Here is an 18064-nt window from a genome sequence, read left to right as displayed (position 1 = left end):
CCACGTGAGACTGCTGTGTAGCTACAGCAACCGTTACTTAGAGTGGGGATGGCGGTGAAGGTGTGCATCCCTGATCATGCTCTCCGGGCCCCAACATTCTAGGAACATGGCAAAGGAGGTACCAGGACCCAGGATGAGGCCTGATATTTTTGCACAAGGCATGAGGTTTTTAGGTATTACCTTCTTATCATGAGACTAGGAGATGCATCACCTTGTAACCATAGGGCCAGGAGGTGTGATGCCTATGACCCTGGCAAGAAACAGAATCTGCCTGACGGTTCTAGAAAGGCTGTCTCTCATGAACCAGGTGTAGGAAGGGAGGGTCCAAGGTCAGGCTAAGCTTGTACCCAAGCCAAGCAGCTATGGGAGCCATTGCCAGCTCTCGATGTTGAGACCGGAAGGGCCGGTATTTCTGGGGCTGGCTGGGTGGAGCTAAGCCAGCACAGCTGGGCTCAGAGGGCTAGTGGAAGGAATGTTGAGTCCTCCAAAGCTGGAGATTATAGCCTGGAAGTCAAGGGTGGAGAAGGGGTCTGGGTGGGTGGGCAGATAGGGAGTTAGGGAGGTCAGGGAAGAGAGCAGGGAGTCTCTCGTTGGCCTTGGTATGATGGTTGTGCATCATGGTTCTTAGTGTCTGCATCAATCTCTTAAAGCCTGTGCGCCCTTCCTTCCACACCTGCCTCTCCTGGACAGAGGAGTTGTATGACCATCCACCCAGTGTGGTCCAGAGCCCAGGGCTGCAGACTGTCCCTCCCTCCCCTGGCCTGGCACTTACGGGTGGGCCCCACAGCTTGGAGAAGTCCCCAAGCCTGCACCGGGGGAGTGATACTCTTTGACACCTGCTGGAAGAACCCCAAGTGCACACCGGGCGGGGACTTCCGAGCAGCAAGCACAATGACTGTCTTGTCCATGTAGCTGATGTGAGACGGGCTGCCGTTCCCATGCTTACTTTGTGAAGGACTTTCTCCCCACGGTGCCCAACTTTAGGTGACAGACTGCTGCTCTGACGGTGTACTTTAAGATGGAACGGTTGTTTAAGAAGCCAGTAGACTCCCCACACAAGGCGGGGCCTGTCCAATCAGCAGAGGCTCTTTTGGGGAAGCCAGAGGCATCTAGAAAAACCCAGCTGTGTCCCAGATGCCTTCAGGCTCCTGCTACAGCACCAGACACTCACCAGGCTTCCAGCCTCCCTGTGGACATCACTCTGACTGCCCCACCATGGTGGAAAACAACTCTTTAAAACATTATGATTTCCTCTCTCTCTCTCTCTCTCTCTCTCTCTCTCTCTCTCTCTCTCTCTCTCTCTCTCTCTCTCTCTCTCTGCCTCCCATATACATTTCAAAGTACTGTCATCTCTCAGGACCCTCGAAGGTTCCACTCCAGGACTTTCTAGTGATACCAAGATTCGAGATGCTCCAATCCCTTCTACAATATTGTGTGGCATTTACAGACAGATCTACCCAGGTCTGTTCCGCCATCTTGATTTTTTTTTTTTTTTTTTTTTGAGACAGGACCTCAGTCTGTGGCCTGGGGTATCCTGGAACCACTTCATAGAATAAGCTAGCTTTGAACTTTAGAGAATCTGCCTGCCTCAGCCTCCCAGGGCTAGGATTATAGGCATGATATACAGTAACCTGAGTGATGTGAGTTCTCTGAGAACAATGGCACTCCATGTTTAAGGACGAGAAGAAAAAGAAGCCTGCGTGTGTTTAGCTCAGCTGCAAAACTTCCCCAAGTATTTCTTCTACCCGTGACTGTAGACTCCACAGGTGACAGATTCACAGATACAGAGACCCGGCGGTGTGTATGTTTGCACCCTAGCTGTTCTGCCTCTTTGGAGAACCCTAACTTTTACAACCCTGAGAACTGGGGTAGCATCTTGCCTAGCTGCTTCCCTTTTTCCTCTCAATCTCTGCTGCTTCCCCTCCCTCCCTGGGCCAAGGTGACGGCCAGCCCTCAGGAGTGCTCAGCCTTGGCTCTCGAGCCCTCCCTCAGTGTAGCAGGGTTGAGAGTGGCTTGTTCAGCTGTCTTCTTGGTGTAGCTCTCACTCATGCCTGGTACCTACTTGTTTGTATCTGCAGAGGCCTCATGGGACTCCTGGTCCCTCAACCCCCATCTCCCCAGCACTGGCCCGGGACTCCACAACACTTCAGGCATCTGCCCACCTGTTGTTCACACAACCACAGGTGTTACTGACTGACCGTCAGTGACACCTGCCACCCACTCAGTGTTCTGACACCAGGACGCAGTGGTGGACAGAGACTCTAACACATGAGGGAAGCTAGACAGGAGACAGATGTTTAAAAGATCAGAAGCACGTGTGCACACACGTGTGTGGACATGTAGGAAGCAGATATGTGTATTCTGTGTCCCCATGTGATAGTAGTTCCTGGGCTCATACAGTGACAGCAGGCATTGGTGTCCTGGAGCAGAAGATGGGTGACTGTGGCTTCTCTGCTCTGCATATTTACAGCTTTTCACCTGTGTCTGTCTGTCTGTCTGTCTGTCTGCCTGCCTGCCTCACCTCCAGCCTTCTTTTACCTCCCGTCACCAGGGCAGCCCCTCTTCACAATCCAATGACACCACACTTACAAGTCTGGCCCTTTTCATCTAAACCATGTGACTCTGGTCCTTCCTTACCTTGGACAACCCTTGGCTGGGGGACCCTGGCTGTCTCTGGTTCCTGGGCCGCACAGATACCAGGTTCCATCCTGGGTCTGGATTGAGAACTTTACCACTTCAGTGCCACCCAGACCTGTCAGTCCCTCAGCCATGGTTCTCTGGAGACCTTGTAAGACAATGCTGTTGACTCTTGAATCCTGAATCTTACCTTTTCTTGAAGGGTTTGGACTGCCCTCTAGTGGTCGGTTTCGGTCTAGCCTGGGACCCTCTTTTTTGTTTGTTTGTTTGTTTGTTTGTTTGTTTTTTGTCTCTTAGCTGCAGGTTGCTGTGCCTACTAAACAGGGTGACCCTGCACAGACCTGGCAGAGCAGGGGACACAGCCAATACCTCCTGAGTTATCCTAGCCACAGCTCACAGTTACCCAGATAAACACTGCTCTACTCGCCCCCTTTATAGACCCTCAAAATAACCCCAACAGAGTGGTTCCCGGTCTTGTTAACAGGCAAATTATCAGGCCCAGAGAGGGTTAGTAAGTTGGCTAAGGTCACAGAGCGAGCAGTTGGCTGAACTAAATTGATCCCTGCCTTGTCTTATCTCATTGCCTTCTCCTTCATCTTACCTGCAGACCTCCCAAGCAGAAACCAGGCTTAATACAACTGTGCTCGTGGAGGAAGAAATGGCATGGGGTGGGTGGGTTTTGTAGGGTCCACCTAGACTAGTGGAACAGCCCCAGGGCCCCAGGTTTCTGGGCCCAGGGTTTAGAGTTAGTTCCTTTGTGGGTAGCACCCGTGTCTGGTGTAGCATCCTGCTGTGGGGATGTCTGCTTTCTCCTGCTGACCCCTGGAGCCACCTCCTGGTAGCAGTCATGGCACGTGCCTGACCAGCTCTCTAGGGTCCTCGGAGCTGTCTCTTGGCTATCTGTTCCGAAGCCAGGTTTATAGCACAGGACATTTCTGCTGAGGTGAGCATGGGCAGGTGCCCCTGCCTGATCTATCTACAGCTCTTGTTTGGATTCACATCTGCAAACCCATATCTTTTAATAAACATTTGTTTTTTTATTTATGCGTGTGTGGGCATGAGCTTCTGGGTTCAGGCACCCATGGAAACCAGAAGAGGGCGTCAGATCCTCTGAGGCTGGAGTTACAGGCAGTTGCGAGCCACCCAGCATGGGTGCCAGGAGCTGAGCCTAGGCCTTTGGGAGAGCAGAGGGCTTTCTTCAAACTTTGCTTTGATTAACTTTTATTTTATGTGGATAAGTGTTATGCATGCATGCGAATGTGCAATATGCATGCAGTGCCCTTGAAGGCCAGAAGAGGGCGTTGGATTCTCTGGAATTGGAGTTACAGATAGTTGCGAGCGGCCATGGCTGGGAATTGAACCCAGGTCCTTTGGAAGAATGGGGGGGGGGCATTCTTAACTGTTCAGCCACCTCTCCAGCCCCTGACCATATCGTTAAAGCTTATTGTTTAGATGCTAATAGTTCTCTTCCTTGTTCCCAAAATAACATGTCCAGCATGAACACTTGGGAAAGTACACACACACACACACACACACACACACACACACACACACACACACACACCCCTCCTTAAAGAAACAGAATACATTCCCACCACTCAAAGATATCAGGTGGGACTTAGGAGTTTTCAGTTCTGTTTTCTCACTCTCCCCCACCCCAGCCCCCACCGCAACACACATACAGCTGTGGTGCAGCCTGCAGTGGGTTGAATCCAACGCAGACAAGCTTCTCAGGGAGAAGAGAGCCACCTGGCTAAGTGGCTAGGTCATAATGGCTCTCACGGACCCCACTTCCTCCCATACTCAGAGTCCACATCATCAGTATGGGGCCATCTCCTCGTACCACCATGGAGTCATTTTTGTCCAGTGTAGGCAGACTGGGATGGAACTAGGTGGCCTGGGCAAGGGCTGTGTCTCCTCAGGAATTCCAGAGCTCTTGAAACAGCTGAATGTACGAGTATCCGTGTAGCCTTCTACAGTGCCTGTGTGCTGAATGTACAAGTATCCGTGTAGCCTTCTACAGTGCCTGTGCACTGGAGCTCAGTTTGTGTTCTCACCATACATGTGACTCTCCACATACTCTTCATCCTCCCCTGCCCTATGCTGTGACTGCACATGGCTGTCTTCTGTGTGTCTGGGTCTTGGCAAACGTGTTTGTTTGTTTTTGTTTTTGTTTTTTAGGACAGGTTTCTCTGTGTAGCCCTGGCAGTCCCAGAACTCACTCTGTAGACCACTCACACAGACCCACCTGTTTCTGTCTCCCAAGTGCTGGGATCAAAGGTGTACACCATTACCACCTGGCCTTTGCAAAAATAGATTTATTTATTATATTTTATGTGTGTGGATAATCTGTACATATGTATGTGTGTCATGTGCATGTAGTGCCTGTGGAGGCTGAAAAGGGTGTTAGTGTTAGGTTCCCTGAAACTGGAGTTACAGATGGTAGGTGCTGGGAATCGAACCCAGGTCCTCTGGAAGAACAATCAGTGCTCTTAATTGCTGAGACATCAAGCCCCATTGGCTAGCCTACTTTTGCTCATCCCAGAGATTCATTCTTCCTCAACACCTTCCTTTCAGACCAAAGAGTGACATTGTAATGCCCTGGTTAGGACTCGGCTGGTGTCCAGGACATTTCCAGCTCCTTCTGCAGTTTGAGTCTGGAGATTTACCACAAGCATCCAGCAGGTGGCAGTGCAGTTCTCAGAGGAAGGTGTTCTGTTTCCTTATTCATACCAAATTTGCTGTTTGACAAGTGGGCTGCTGGGCACAGCTGGGGTGACCCTAGCACTCTGAGGTCACTTTATTCTAAATGCTCACACCTGCTCCTCCCCAGGGGTATCTGAGACAGTAGATTTGGGTAACCCCAAGATTTTTTTTTGAAAGCAGGGACGTGGGAACACAGGGTCTGAGTCAGTGTCATGTCCTGAATTTGGTTTGCTCCCTGACCTCCATCCCTCTTGGAAACTTCGTCCAGTGGGCTCTGCAGGGAACATGGCTTCTACCCTTTGGTAACATTCAGGTTCTCTGTTTTAGAACTACAGGGAGTTGGCAAGCGTCAGGCATCATACAGCAAAGCAGATGCCTCCTGGTGGGCTTCACTCCAGAGTACATTCACCTTTGCCACCAGTCCCAGCAATGTCAGAGCGTACATCCCCAGTCTGCCCCGGACCCCTTTTGTGGGCAAGCCTGCTGCATCATCGGGTCCCTCTGCCTTCCCAGGGTTTCCCTCAGACTCCGGGACGTTTGTTTTCTAGATTGCCTTCCTGCCTGTGCTCCTCTACCACGTCCTGAGGACACACAGGTTTGCGTTTGTCTCCAGGCTGCTGCCACTGTGCTCTTGGCATTGTGTCCTGGCAGGTGGCCTGTGGTGACCACTTGACATGACTAGTGGCATCCCCGTGAATGCTACCTCTGCCCTGTTGCAATGAACCAGCGATCCCCGAGACTGCCAGTCCACGCACGGCTTCACCTGCAGCCACGGCATTGATATTTTTTGTTTGTATTGATTTTTGCCTTTGCTCAGTGGAGATTCTCCTCCATTTTGCCTCTAGCTGGGTACCCATCAGAGAGAAAAGGTACTTGTGTTTATCTGTCTATAGCAAGGCAGACTCGTGGGCTTCTCCTTTCTGGCAGATATTATTGGATAACACCTGGTGCGAGCATCTGTCTGGATCCGTGAGTGCCCCTTTGGGGTGGGTCTGAGCATTGTTTGTTGTTTCTCTTATTGCTTGACAAAACGCTGGGCAGCATCAGTTTAAGGAAAGAAAGCTTTACTTGGCTCGCACTTTGAGGGCAGGCACTCATGGTGTCATGGCGGGGAAGGCATGGTGGCAGCTGGGCAAGGCAGCTGGTCACATTGCAGCCACTGTGACAGAGAGAGACGAGTACCTGTGCTCAGATCTCTTTCTTCTTTTTATTCAATTCAGGACCCTATCCCATGGGATGGTGCCATCCACATTTACACCTCAATGAATTTAACGTAGATACTCCCTCACAAGCATGCCCAAGGGGTGTTTCCATGGTGATAGTAAATGCCCATAAATCAATATGAACCGTCACAGGCATGTTCCAGTCCTTCTTTTCTGACACAGAGTTAACGCAGGCTGTTGTGTGATACTTTTCCTGGGGACATATGTCACAAACATATATTTACCCCTGAGAATAGAAGCCAATAACTGACCAAAGTAAGGATAACACTGGAGTCCAACTTAGTGAGCCAGTAAGTTTGTTAACATTCTTTATAGGGGTATGGGGGGTAGTTACAGGAGTAGGGATGACACTAAGCCCACCCACATGCTGAGTTGCCTCATGATAGCTGAAACCCTGGAGCTCCCTGCATAGCTTGCAAGTAGCTTGATAGGTCAGAGAGTTGCTTCTAGGCAGCTATTCTGGTCTAAGAGGATCTTAGCTTTATATGACTTTAGAGAGGCAGGGGCCTGTGTATCTGTTCAGTTTCAGGTACATCCTGAGAATTATGAATTGTCTATTTCCTGCCTCTGAATGAACCTCCCTTTAGAACATTCTGGGTCTTAAGGAGTTTCACTTCTGATATGGAATGTTTCAATTCAGGAAATTGCCATATAACACAGGCTCTTCCTCTCCTTTTCCTGCCTCAGCCATAGAATGACCATTTCTTCAAGACTTGCCTCTTTCTAGTGTAGCATGGTTTGGGGTATGCTCATGGTTTCTGGGCTACTGCTGATAACATGTCTTCCTCAGCCAAAGTTAGAGATGGATGCATGTGTTCTCTCTCTCTCTCTCTCTCTCTCTCTCTCTCTCTCTCTCTCTCTCTCTCTCTCTCCCCCTCCCCCCCCAAGGATATCATAATCTAATCTATGATGTTTAAATGGCTTACCAAAAATTGATAAGTTACAGCAAGTATGGAGACTTACACCTGTGATCCAAACATTTAAGAGATTGTGGCCAAGGGGTTTGACTTTGAGTTCTAAGTCCCTCTGGGCTACAGAGCTACAGAGTAAGGCCTTGTCTGTCCTATTTACTTTTCTATTGCTCTGACAAAACACCGTGACCACGGCAACTTATGAAAGAAGGCATTTAATCAGGCTTACAGTTTCAGAGGGTTAGAGTCCAGGATGGCAGAGCAAAGGCACAAGAGAGACAGAGACAGACAAAGAGACAGAGTGAGGCAGAGACAGAGAGACACAGACAGAGACAGGCACCAAGAATGTCACAAGTCTTTTGAAAACTCAAAGCCTGCCTTCAGTGACACACCTCCGCCAACAAGACCACACCTCCTAATCCTTCCTAAATGCTTCCACCAACTGGAGGCCAAGCATTCAAACAAACAACCTATGGGGAGCATTCTCATTCAAACCACCACATTGTCTCAACATAGTATAACATAACATAACAACACAGGTTAAGACCAGCCTGCTCTACATAATGAGTTCCAGGTCATCGGGTGTTATGTAGTGAGAGTCTAGCTCCAATCTATCAATCAAAAGAGAATTGTGTTCATGCTAATACTTCATACCAGGGGCTGGAGAGATGGCTCAGTAGCCAAGAGCACTGGCTGCTCTTCCACAGGACCTGGGTTCACTTGCCAACACCCACAAGGTACCTCACAAATATCCATAACTCCAGTTGTTAATCTCTGAGATGGAAGGAAAAAGACCACTGACTCATGGCCAAATTAATTAAAGCAAGCTTTTTAAAAGTTTGTGTACATGGGCTGCCCCCTCCTAAGGCAGGATTTCAGCGCTGGATATGAGGAAGACAAGGCTTTTATAGCTCAGGAATAGAGGGTTTCCAAATGGGGAATTTGGTGAGAAAATTAGGCGGGGTTGCAGGTAGAAGATAAGCATAACACCTAACATCTCCTGACAGGAAGGCATGGTTGCAAAGTGGTCTCAACAACGGGTAGCCGTAACAACCATCTGAAAACAAAGAGAGTGTTGCAAGATGGTTATTAACTTTTTGAAACAAAGACAGGGTTGCTGTTTCCTGGACTAGGCAGTATAGAACCATTTGTAGTTAAGGTTACAGGCAAGGCATAGCCTAATCCTTGAGAAACAGAGGTTTAATCATAAACAGGAACAAACCTAGTTTGTCTTTAAGATGACTTTTAAATCTAAAATGGAGGTAGGCTGGTTCTTCATTGTTCCAGGAGATCAGATGCCCTCTGCTGGCCTCCTCAGGTACTGCATAAATGTAGTGCACAGACATACAGGAAAACACTGGTGCACATAAAATTAACTAATTAATCCCCATACCAAGCCAGCACCACAAGACCCTGACTTTTCTTTAAACTGAATTTTAGCCAGTCTCTTCAGCTTCAAGAAACCAGCCTGAGTTCCTCACCTGAGCACCTGTTTGCTAAGCCCTGGCTGCGGATGCCGCTCAGCCCTCCTGTGTCTGATCCCTGGGCTCTCCCTTACCCACATTCCTGCATCTCCACTAGCCGGCTCTGCCTGAGCAACCAGGGATTAAGAAGGGGAGAGGCTAAAGGAGGCTTTTTATCTAAGTGCCTGCAGATTCTGTGGTTATAGTTACCTGTTTTTGTTTTGTTCTTCTTTTCTGATTTTTCCTTTGTCTCTTTTGTTTCTAAACAGTAAGCATGCAGATGGGAGGAACACACCAAGGGGGCCCTTGGGACCCTTGCCCCTGACTTCCTACAGATACTGGCCGTTTCCTCTCTCAGTGTCCATCGAATTTTGACCCTCTCTGAGAAAATGGTGACAGGCTCCTGGGAATGCAACTTCAAACCTCCTGAATTCAAATTACATGGGGGAGGGGGTAACGAGTCTGGATTAATTGCTCGGTGAGCCTGTGTGAGCCCGTAGTAACCGAGTCCTCTTAACTGACTAGAGAGCAATTAAATTAAGCTGCTACAAAATGCTGTCTCCGCAAAGCCTTTGAGAAGAGCTGATTAACCAAATTGTATCTTCAGTTTAAAAGAGCAGAATTCCCATCTCGAACTGGTTGAAGCAAGCAGAGGGATTAGGTCTTATTGTAATGTCTCTGAAAAGCCCCAGGGGTGGAGTAGCTCAGAGGAGTCCCAGCAGGGTCCAGGGGATTACACCAGGCCTCCCTGGCTCCCTGTTTCTCCCTCTGGTTCTTGTGGCTTTCCCATCCCCTCCTCCCCTCCCCTCCCCTCCCCTCCCCCCCCTCCCCTGTTTTCACCTCCCATCTCTCCTTTCCCTTTTCCTCCCTCCCCTCCCTCTCCCTCCCCTCCCTTCACCTTCTCGCACCCCCTTTTCCCTCCCCTCCCTTCCCATCCCCTCCCTTTCCCTCCCTTCTCCTCCCTTCCCCTTCCCTTTTCCCTTCCCCTTCCCCTTCCCCTTCCCCCTCCCCCCCCTCCCCTTCTCTTCCCTTCCCTTCCCCTCCCTTTCCCCCCTCCCTTCTCCTCCCCTCCCCTCCCCTCCTTTCCCTTCTCCTCCCCCCTCCCTCCCCTCCTCTCCCTTCTCCTCCCTCCCTTCCCCTCCCCTCCCTTTCCCTCCCCTGGTGTGATAGCTCCAGCAGCTGTAAGGAATGTTTCTTTCCCAGAAGTCCTGAGCCATTCTGGCCTTGGCTCCCTGAGTCTGCTGGGCTCCAAGGTTCCTCCCTTGCCTACAGTGATGGTGATGCCTGCATAGCTCCAGCCTGCCCTTCTGCAGGATCAGGTACACCTGGGCCACCAGAACCAACAAGAGCTGGGCAGGCACTCCCGGGAATGAAGCAGGTGCTTAAGTGAAGTGGGGCCACCGGGCAGGCAGGTAGGAGGCAGAATCTCCTGTCAGAGCCATCTAGTCAACAAGGGGCATGGCACAATAAATGGATGTTTTTCCGGATGCTTTTAACAACCGCAGTCTACTTCTCCCTCTTTGCAAAGTGGTTCTTACTCTCATTGACTCTGCTGAGGTAAAGTGTTCTCTACACTGATCAGAGGCACACTCTGTTGATCCAGGGCCAATGTCATCATCCACGAGAGCTTTCTTTGTCCTTGGTGTGGCAGACCTGCCTCCCCCTGTGAGGTCACTGCCTGGCAGAGGTGCCCAGTCACCTGTGCAGGGACCTCCTTGTCCCCTTTGAACTGAGATGGGGTGCTGGACCTATTTTTAGGGCCCAGTGTCATGTGATCTTTGGTGTCCTTGTCCTCTGTGGCTCATGCAAACCTGCGAGAGGGACACTGCTTTCACTTAATGACAAGGACATCCATGAGCTTGAAGGTGAGGGCCAGGCTAATGGATGGTCTGGGACCCAGTCCAAGAGTGTTTGACTTTCGAACTACCTGGGATATATAGTCGCTATGTCAACCCCTAGGAGGACTTGGAAGGAACAGATCATATGGTGGGGCTGTCCTACCCTAGGCCCTGCCTCCTGTGGAAAGTCGGACTGCATTTAAATGCAGCGAGAAGCTGTGTTTGCATGTGGAAGGACAAGTGCAGGCCTCCTCGAGCGTGCGCAAACAGGGATAGGGCTTTGAGCATCTCCATGCCTGTATGGAAGAGCTTCCTGCCTGCGACCAGGAATACAGAACTGAGAATCCCGACCTGTATGTCCCAGAGCTCAGCACCCACTCAGGGAAAGACCTACTTGTCTTTTGAACAATGTGTCTTTCTGGATTTGTGTGGAAAAGAGCTCCAGGGTCCCTCCCAAGCCCCTTGCCTAAGAGCAGAGTACAGGTTCCCAACTAGTCAGGAGTTCCCTCTCCCCACTGGGATCTTGGACCCTCCCAAGTCCTTGGTGTGTGATGTCTGTGGGCCTCAGTCTACAAAGCTAGGTGGAGTGAAGTCTGCCAGAGCTCTGTCGTGCTTTTAAATGAGTGGTAGGATGCTGGGTGTAGGCCTGTGGCCTGGGCAGCCTTAGGTACCAAGTCTTGCTCAACATCTGTGTCTTAGGCCCAGCCAGTAGAGGGTGCTCATTCAGCCTCTGTATCCTAGGGCTAGGCAACAGGGAGTGCTGCAGTTTCATGTGGTCCTGTGTCTCAGACCTAGCCAGCAAGGGACACTGGGGTCTCTGTCTCAGGACTGACCAGCAGGGGACACTAGGGTCTCTGTCTCAGGGCTGACCAGCAGGGGGCACTGGGGTCTCTGTCTCAGGACTGACAAGGAGGGGACACTGGGGTCTCTGTCTCAGGACTGACCAGCAGGGGACACTGGGGTCTCTGTCTCAGGACTGACCAGCAGGGGGCACTGGGGCCTCTGTCTCAGGGCTGACCAGCACGGGCACCAAGGTCTCACTCAGTCTCTGTTTCAGGCCTGCAGGTACGGCCATGTCCAGCATCTGGAACATCTGCTTTTCTATGGCGCAGACATGAGCGCACAGAACGCCTCAGGGAACACAGCCCTGCACATCTGCGCCCTCTACAATCAGGTCAGTGGCATGCACATCCCTCACCCTAACCCCGGGGCACACCAGGCACTGGGTGGAGGGGGCTGGCCTGGGTATCTCTGTGACCCTCACCTGCTGCCTTATTGAGAACCCGAGGCTGGTGAAGCTGTGAGCAGCCCCTGGTCACAGTCCAGATCTACAGTCAACCCTGAGCAATGCCAATGACCCAGGTTGCTCACTGTCTGAAAGACACGGGAGGAGCTGGAACCTCCTGTTCCCTTGGGTGATGGTCCCGGAGCCTGGCGCCTGGGTAACCCCTCCACTCTCCTTTTCACTTGTGGTTAAATGTGCATAAAAATGTGACTCTCATAAACATGCAGGCAAGCAGTTCTTTGACAGCACATTCACAATGATGTATGGCCATCCCCACCATTCACCTCCAGGTCTTTTCATCTTCCCAAACTGAACCTGTCACCAGGAAACACAGACTCCCAACCCCCTACTGCCCCCCACCCCTGAATGCCTAGTCCCCCATCCTGCTCTCTGCTTTAAGGACCTCCGAAGACTAAGATTTTACAGGAATTGGCCACCTACGCTGAGCTTCTTCCACTCAGCATCATGTTCTCATGGTCTAACCTGTGGTAATGAGTGCCAGACACTCTTCCTTCTGAAGTTTGTTTCCACACCACTAAGGGATAGGCACTGTTGCTCACCTGCTCTCCCATGGGTGGACATGTGGCTTGTTCTGACTTTGGCTGTTGTGGTTTCATGTTGCCATGAGCCCAGATGTGCAGATGGAGGGTCTAGCCTCAGCTATCTTCTGGCCTCCATGAGAACAAACTCCTAAGCAGAACTCAATGTAAATGACACACTGGTGTCCCATGCCCCTCCCGCAAACTTCCATGTCAGACCCTGGTGGACAGCACTGTTCTGGAATCCCTACAGGCTGCGAGACATGGTCCCTGCTCTCTAGGAGAGAGACACCTTGGTGCCTGGGACTTGGATCCTGGACCATGAATACCCTGAGCTGGATGTGGAGGGAGAAATGAGAGACTGGTGTCCCATGGGAGGGCTGAGCATAGGATGTGGGTGGACTGCAGGGCCAGCTTCAGCAAGCAGGAAAGGTACTAATGTCCTTGGTGCTCAAGGTCAGGTTGACATAGGACAACCCCGCTGAAAACTCTGCTTTCTTTCTTTTCTCACTTCATGAAACCTCGGGTGGGGGCTGATGATCCACAGACATGACCCCAGGCAGCCCAGTAGAGGCACTGGGGAAAGACTCTCCCTTTTGAAGGGTGGAAGGAGCTCAGTGGTGAGGCTCTACTGGGCATACCCTGGGGTGTGGCCTCAGTGAACACTGACTTCTCTTCCAATCTCATAGCCATCATCCTATCGCACCACTGACAGTAACCCTAGATGACAACTCAAACCTTAGCTCACAACCCAGTTTGTTCCCAGGCCCTAATGGCTGGTCCCAAGTCCACTCTACTTGTAGCCAGTAATGTTCCTGGATCTTTCACCCTCGCAAACTCCTACAGACCCTTCAAGACCCCATTCACACGGTCCACACCCCGTCAAGTGTTCTCTTGACTGTAGAATTTGTGAGTGTCTTGCTCTGCAGACCACTCTCATGATTAGGCTGATGGAGTCGGTATTTCAGCTGGAGTGTTTTCCAGTGCTTCTGGCTTACACGCAGAGCATATTTACAGTGGTAGTTGCCCCTGGGTCCACCATGCAGCTCGGATGGGGGAACCCTTGTTAAGTGTGGGAATACTCAGCTGCCTTAGAGAACACATCATGAGGCTTGGCTGGGTCTAGGAAAACATCTGCACCAACATCTGCTTTGTAACGATTGCCTGCGATGGGGAAACAAGGCTTAATTCCACTCAGTATATTTCAAGCTTATTTTAATCACAAAGAATATAGGAAATCACAGTTTCTGTCACTTAAAATAATTGTGGGCATGATGGTCTTTGAAAGGGAGGCTGCAGAATTTTATTAGGCAGCCTGTGTTCTCAGCTATATAGGAGACTGGTCCTGCTGGGGTTTACTCCACATACCCCAGAGCTGTCTCTAATCCTAGGAGGGTCCCCAGATGGCCAGGGCTCCCAGGAAAACCTTTCCCCATTATAATGTCAGTTAGAATAGAGGTAGCTGACTTTCCAGGGCCTGTTGGTAAACATTTTATGCTTTGGTCACTGCCTAGACCCTTTGTACAGAGCAGCCACAGTACAGCAGTCGGAAGTAACAGGTCATGGAAAGTGGCCATGCTGCAAGAAAGACATTTGCTCAATAATCAGGGATGGGGTGAGTTGTGGGGGTCAGGGGTTGAGGGTCGGGGGTGATCTGGCCTGCAGGCTGTTGGCCGTCTTTGGAGTAGAAGGCTACACCATCTTTTTCTCGTACCTCACTTATAGATCTGCGCCTCCCCAGGGTTGGGTGACTTCTGTCCTACAGGCCAATGAGTCTGAGCATGGGTGGAGAGGGCTGCCCACTCTGCAAAGCTGCCCTGTCATGAGGGTAGTCTACTGCTGTCCACCTTCAGATGGTATACCTGTTCTCTGCAGCCTGGGACAGATTCAGCCAAGGGATACTGCGTTGGTTTAGGCTGAGGCTCTGGAGTTATTGACCACACAGCCCCCTGACACCATGACAAGTTGGGATGTCAGTGAGTTATCAGAATCTGTCCTCCCCGGGATGGTAGAGGGTCTTCAGTCTGCCTCAGCCCTTCCCCAGCCTATAGCTGGGTGTGAATTGTGTGAGTGAAGCTGCTTCGGCAGCTGAAGGTCTTACATAGCTTCCTGGAGCTCATGAGAGCTGTCTCAAGAGTGAGGGATAAGTCAGCCATTGGCACTGCACATGGATAGCCCTCAATCTATCCTCCGTGCATCACCACCTTGCTGGCATCTGTGCCCATGGCCCCTTGACTACAGACAGGAGATATGTGTGGCTTCACACGCTTGGTTGTTGATGACAGAGACCATACCAGGGACATTACCTAGGAAGGGATGTCATACATGCTGAGAATGTGCCCCAGGGAGGGACAGAATTCAGAAGGGCAAGATTCAAGGTAAGGAGAGACATGGCCTCAGGGACATGGGATAGTGATGAGGAGACCTGGTCCACTGGGCTCTGCTGGGCATAAACTGGGACCTATGTGTGCAATTAGGTAGCCTGAATGTCCTTTGGGTCCAGGGTTGCAAGGAGCCTGAAGTAGAAACCAAACATCTACCTGGGATGGGGTGAGGACTCAGCAACTCCAGGCTATAATGGTGGTGTTGAAAATAGTGATGGCGTTGAAGATGATGTTCATGGAGATTACGGTGGTGAGGCTGGTGAGGCTGTAGCTGTTGATACTGAGGAGATGGTGATTATAGTGATGAAGATGCTATTACGATGAATTTAACAGGAATGATGATAGCGGTGTTTGTGATGATATTTATGGTGAAGGTGGTGATGGTGACAGTGAAGTTGATAATGATGGTGAAGCTGATGCTGATGCTGATGATGGTAAAGTTAGTGGTGTTGATGCTGATGATGGTAAAGTTAGTGATGTTGATAGTGATGATGGTAAAGTTAGTGGTGTTGATGCTGATGATGGTAAAGTTAGTGATGTTGATAGTGATGATGATGTGGTGCTGATGCTGATGATGGTAAAGTTAGTGGTGCTGATGCTGATGATGGTAAAGTTAGTGATGTTGATAGTGATGATGGTAAAGTTAGTGGTGCTGATGCTGATGATGGTAAAGTTAGTGATGTTGATAGTGATGATGGTAAAGTTAGTGGTGCTGATGCTGATGATGGTAAAGTTAGTGATGTTGATAGTGATGATGGTAAAGTTAGTGGTGCTGATGCTGATGATGGTAAAGTTAGTGATGTTGATAGTGATGATGGTAAAGTTAGTGGTGCTGATGCTGATGATGGTAAAGTTAGTGATGTTGATAGTGATGATGGTAAAGTTAGTGATGCCGATGCTGCTGCTGATATTAAATTTGGTGATGCTGATGGTGATGGCAATGATGATGATATTAAACTTGGTGATGATGACGGTGAGGGTAGGTGACACTACTGATAATGATCATCCTTAATGAGACGCTTCTCAGATCTGGAAACCCCAGGTGTGTAGAATGCTATGCATGCTCTATCAATTTCATCAGGACACTTCTAATAAAACACACTGTGATCAGAAGATTCTCTTTCCTCTCATGCAATCAACTAATTAGGGCTCTGATTGTAAGCAGCAAATTGATTCTAATCTTTGGGCTCTCTCGCCTCACGCTGGCTTCCCAAGAGCTCCAGAGGGAGAAAGCACCACCCAGGATAATGAGGGATCAGAGGAAGCTTAAATATCAAAGGTTACTAGAGCAGCCTGGTTTGTCTAGAAGATAAACACACACACACACACACACACACACACACACACACACATGAATGTACACATGTGCACACACACAGGCACACACAAACATACATATATGAATGTACACATGTGCACACACAGGCACATACACACATACATGCACATGTGTGCACACACACATGCACGCATGCATGAGAAATACACCTATGCATGCACACAAGTGCACACACAGAGACATATGCACACATGCATGCACACACACATGCATACACACACATGTGCACACACACACATAAGCACACAAGCATGTATATTACCTTTTGGTAATGTGCCTCTTGTGTGTCAGGAGAGGAGTGTTTTCAATGTCTATCTCTGTGGCTTGCTGGTTTCTGATGGGGTATGTGTCCACTTCTCTGGGCCCATCTGAGGGCCATCATCCCCATAAGCACCATGGCTCTGGGTCTCTCAGAGTGTACTTCTGTCTGTTATTGTAATAAAGCACTTTGACCAAAAGCAACTTGGGTAGGAATGGGTTTATTTGGCTTACACGTCCAGGTAAGTTCATCATTGAGGGAAGTCAGAACAGAAACTTGAAACAGAAACTATGGAGGAATGCTGCTTGCTGGCTCACTCGGGCTTATGCTTATCTACTTTTTTTACATCCCAGAACCACCTTGCCTAGGGAATAATGCTGCCCACAGTGGGCTCCTTCCTATATTAATTAACAATGAAGACACTCACCCACAGGCATTGCCACAGACCAATCTGATCTGGGCTGTCTTTCAACTTTGACTGCCTTCTCAGCTGACTCTAGATTGTGTCAAGTTGACAACTGGTATTGATGGCATTCATACAGTTTCCTCTGAGAGCCTTGTGGATAAAATTGACTGGTATTTTCATTATACTGGTCAGCAGAACCAGGTTAAGAAGTGGTGAATTTAGACTTGTATTCCATTCCCCTCAGTCTTTGGGGTCTAGATAGAACTCAGGGGGTACAGGTAAAGCCTGGTGACCTGCAGCATGTAGAGTAGATGGTAACCAACTACCTTGGCCTTTCCGGGGAACACACTATTAAAGGTTCAGATTCATCCTGATGATGCGTCTATCTCAGCCTTACACATACCAACCAGCCTTTCCCCAGGGTCCCGAGTGAGTACATCTTTGACTCACGGCTGCCTTTACAGGCTAATGTTCAAGGATAACGTAACCTGGAAATGTCTGGATGTTTAATGACTCATGACTGTGCCATTCCTGTGATGATGCCTCCTAGGTAGCTATGCTGGGATGTGAAGTCCTGGGTTTGTCCTCGCGGTAGTGCTGACCCTAGTGGACATACATGGATTGCAACTCTGGTTTGTCCTTCTCCACCGTGTGCCAGGGCTAATAGATAAATGCCACTTCTAGACTCCCTGGTGGCACATGCTGCCAAGCTCATACCTTACCCATGCCCTTGCAAGCTGCTTTGATAGCCATATTCCTCCCTGACATAGTCCATCAAACCTCCATCATTTCTTCTAGACAGGCCGTGGCCATGTAGTATCCCTCACCATGCCTCTGTCCATGTTCTACTGTACTCTCCCTGGCGTCTCTTGGCCATGCCTCATACTTCTGGTACCCAGATTCTGTCAGTCAGTGACACCAACTTTGCTTGCCCACCGGCTATGGTGCCTTCTAGAATGTAGACTGCCTCTGTCAGTATCCCCCAATATCTCCCATTGGTGACGCCTGCTCACCTGATGTCTTCACTTGGTGGCCTATGGTGCATGCATCCTTGACTGGGTCCCTATGCTCCTC

General features: G+C 49.9%; 1 protein-coding gene across 2 annotated transcripts in view; it reads left to right on the top strand.

Annotated features, from left to right (window-relative positions):
• Window positions 1–18064, top strand: part of Shank2 (SH3 and multiple ankyrin repeat domains 2) — a 389007-nt gene that overhangs the window by 38605 nt on the left and 332338 nt on the right. For both annotated transcript variants that reach the window (XM_032891331.1, XM_032891332.1), the window contains exon 7: window positions 11836–11952. In XM_032891331.1, the coding sequence (XP_032747222.1) occupies window positions 11836–11952 (117 nt within the window). The remainder of the gene's footprint in view (window positions 1–11835; window positions 11953–18064) is intronic.

The sequence above is a fragment of the Rattus rattus genome, chromosome 2 (genome assembly GCF_011064425.1).
Source record: "Rattus rattus isolate New Zealand chromosome 2, Rrattus_CSIRO_v1, whole genome shotgun sequence".
Lineage (NCBI taxonomy): Eukaryota > Metazoa > Chordata > Mammalia > Rodentia > Muridae > Rattus > Rattus rattus.
The sequence above is the reverse complement of the archived record's forward strand: the minus strand, read 5'-3'. Positions and strand labels throughout refer to the sequence as shown.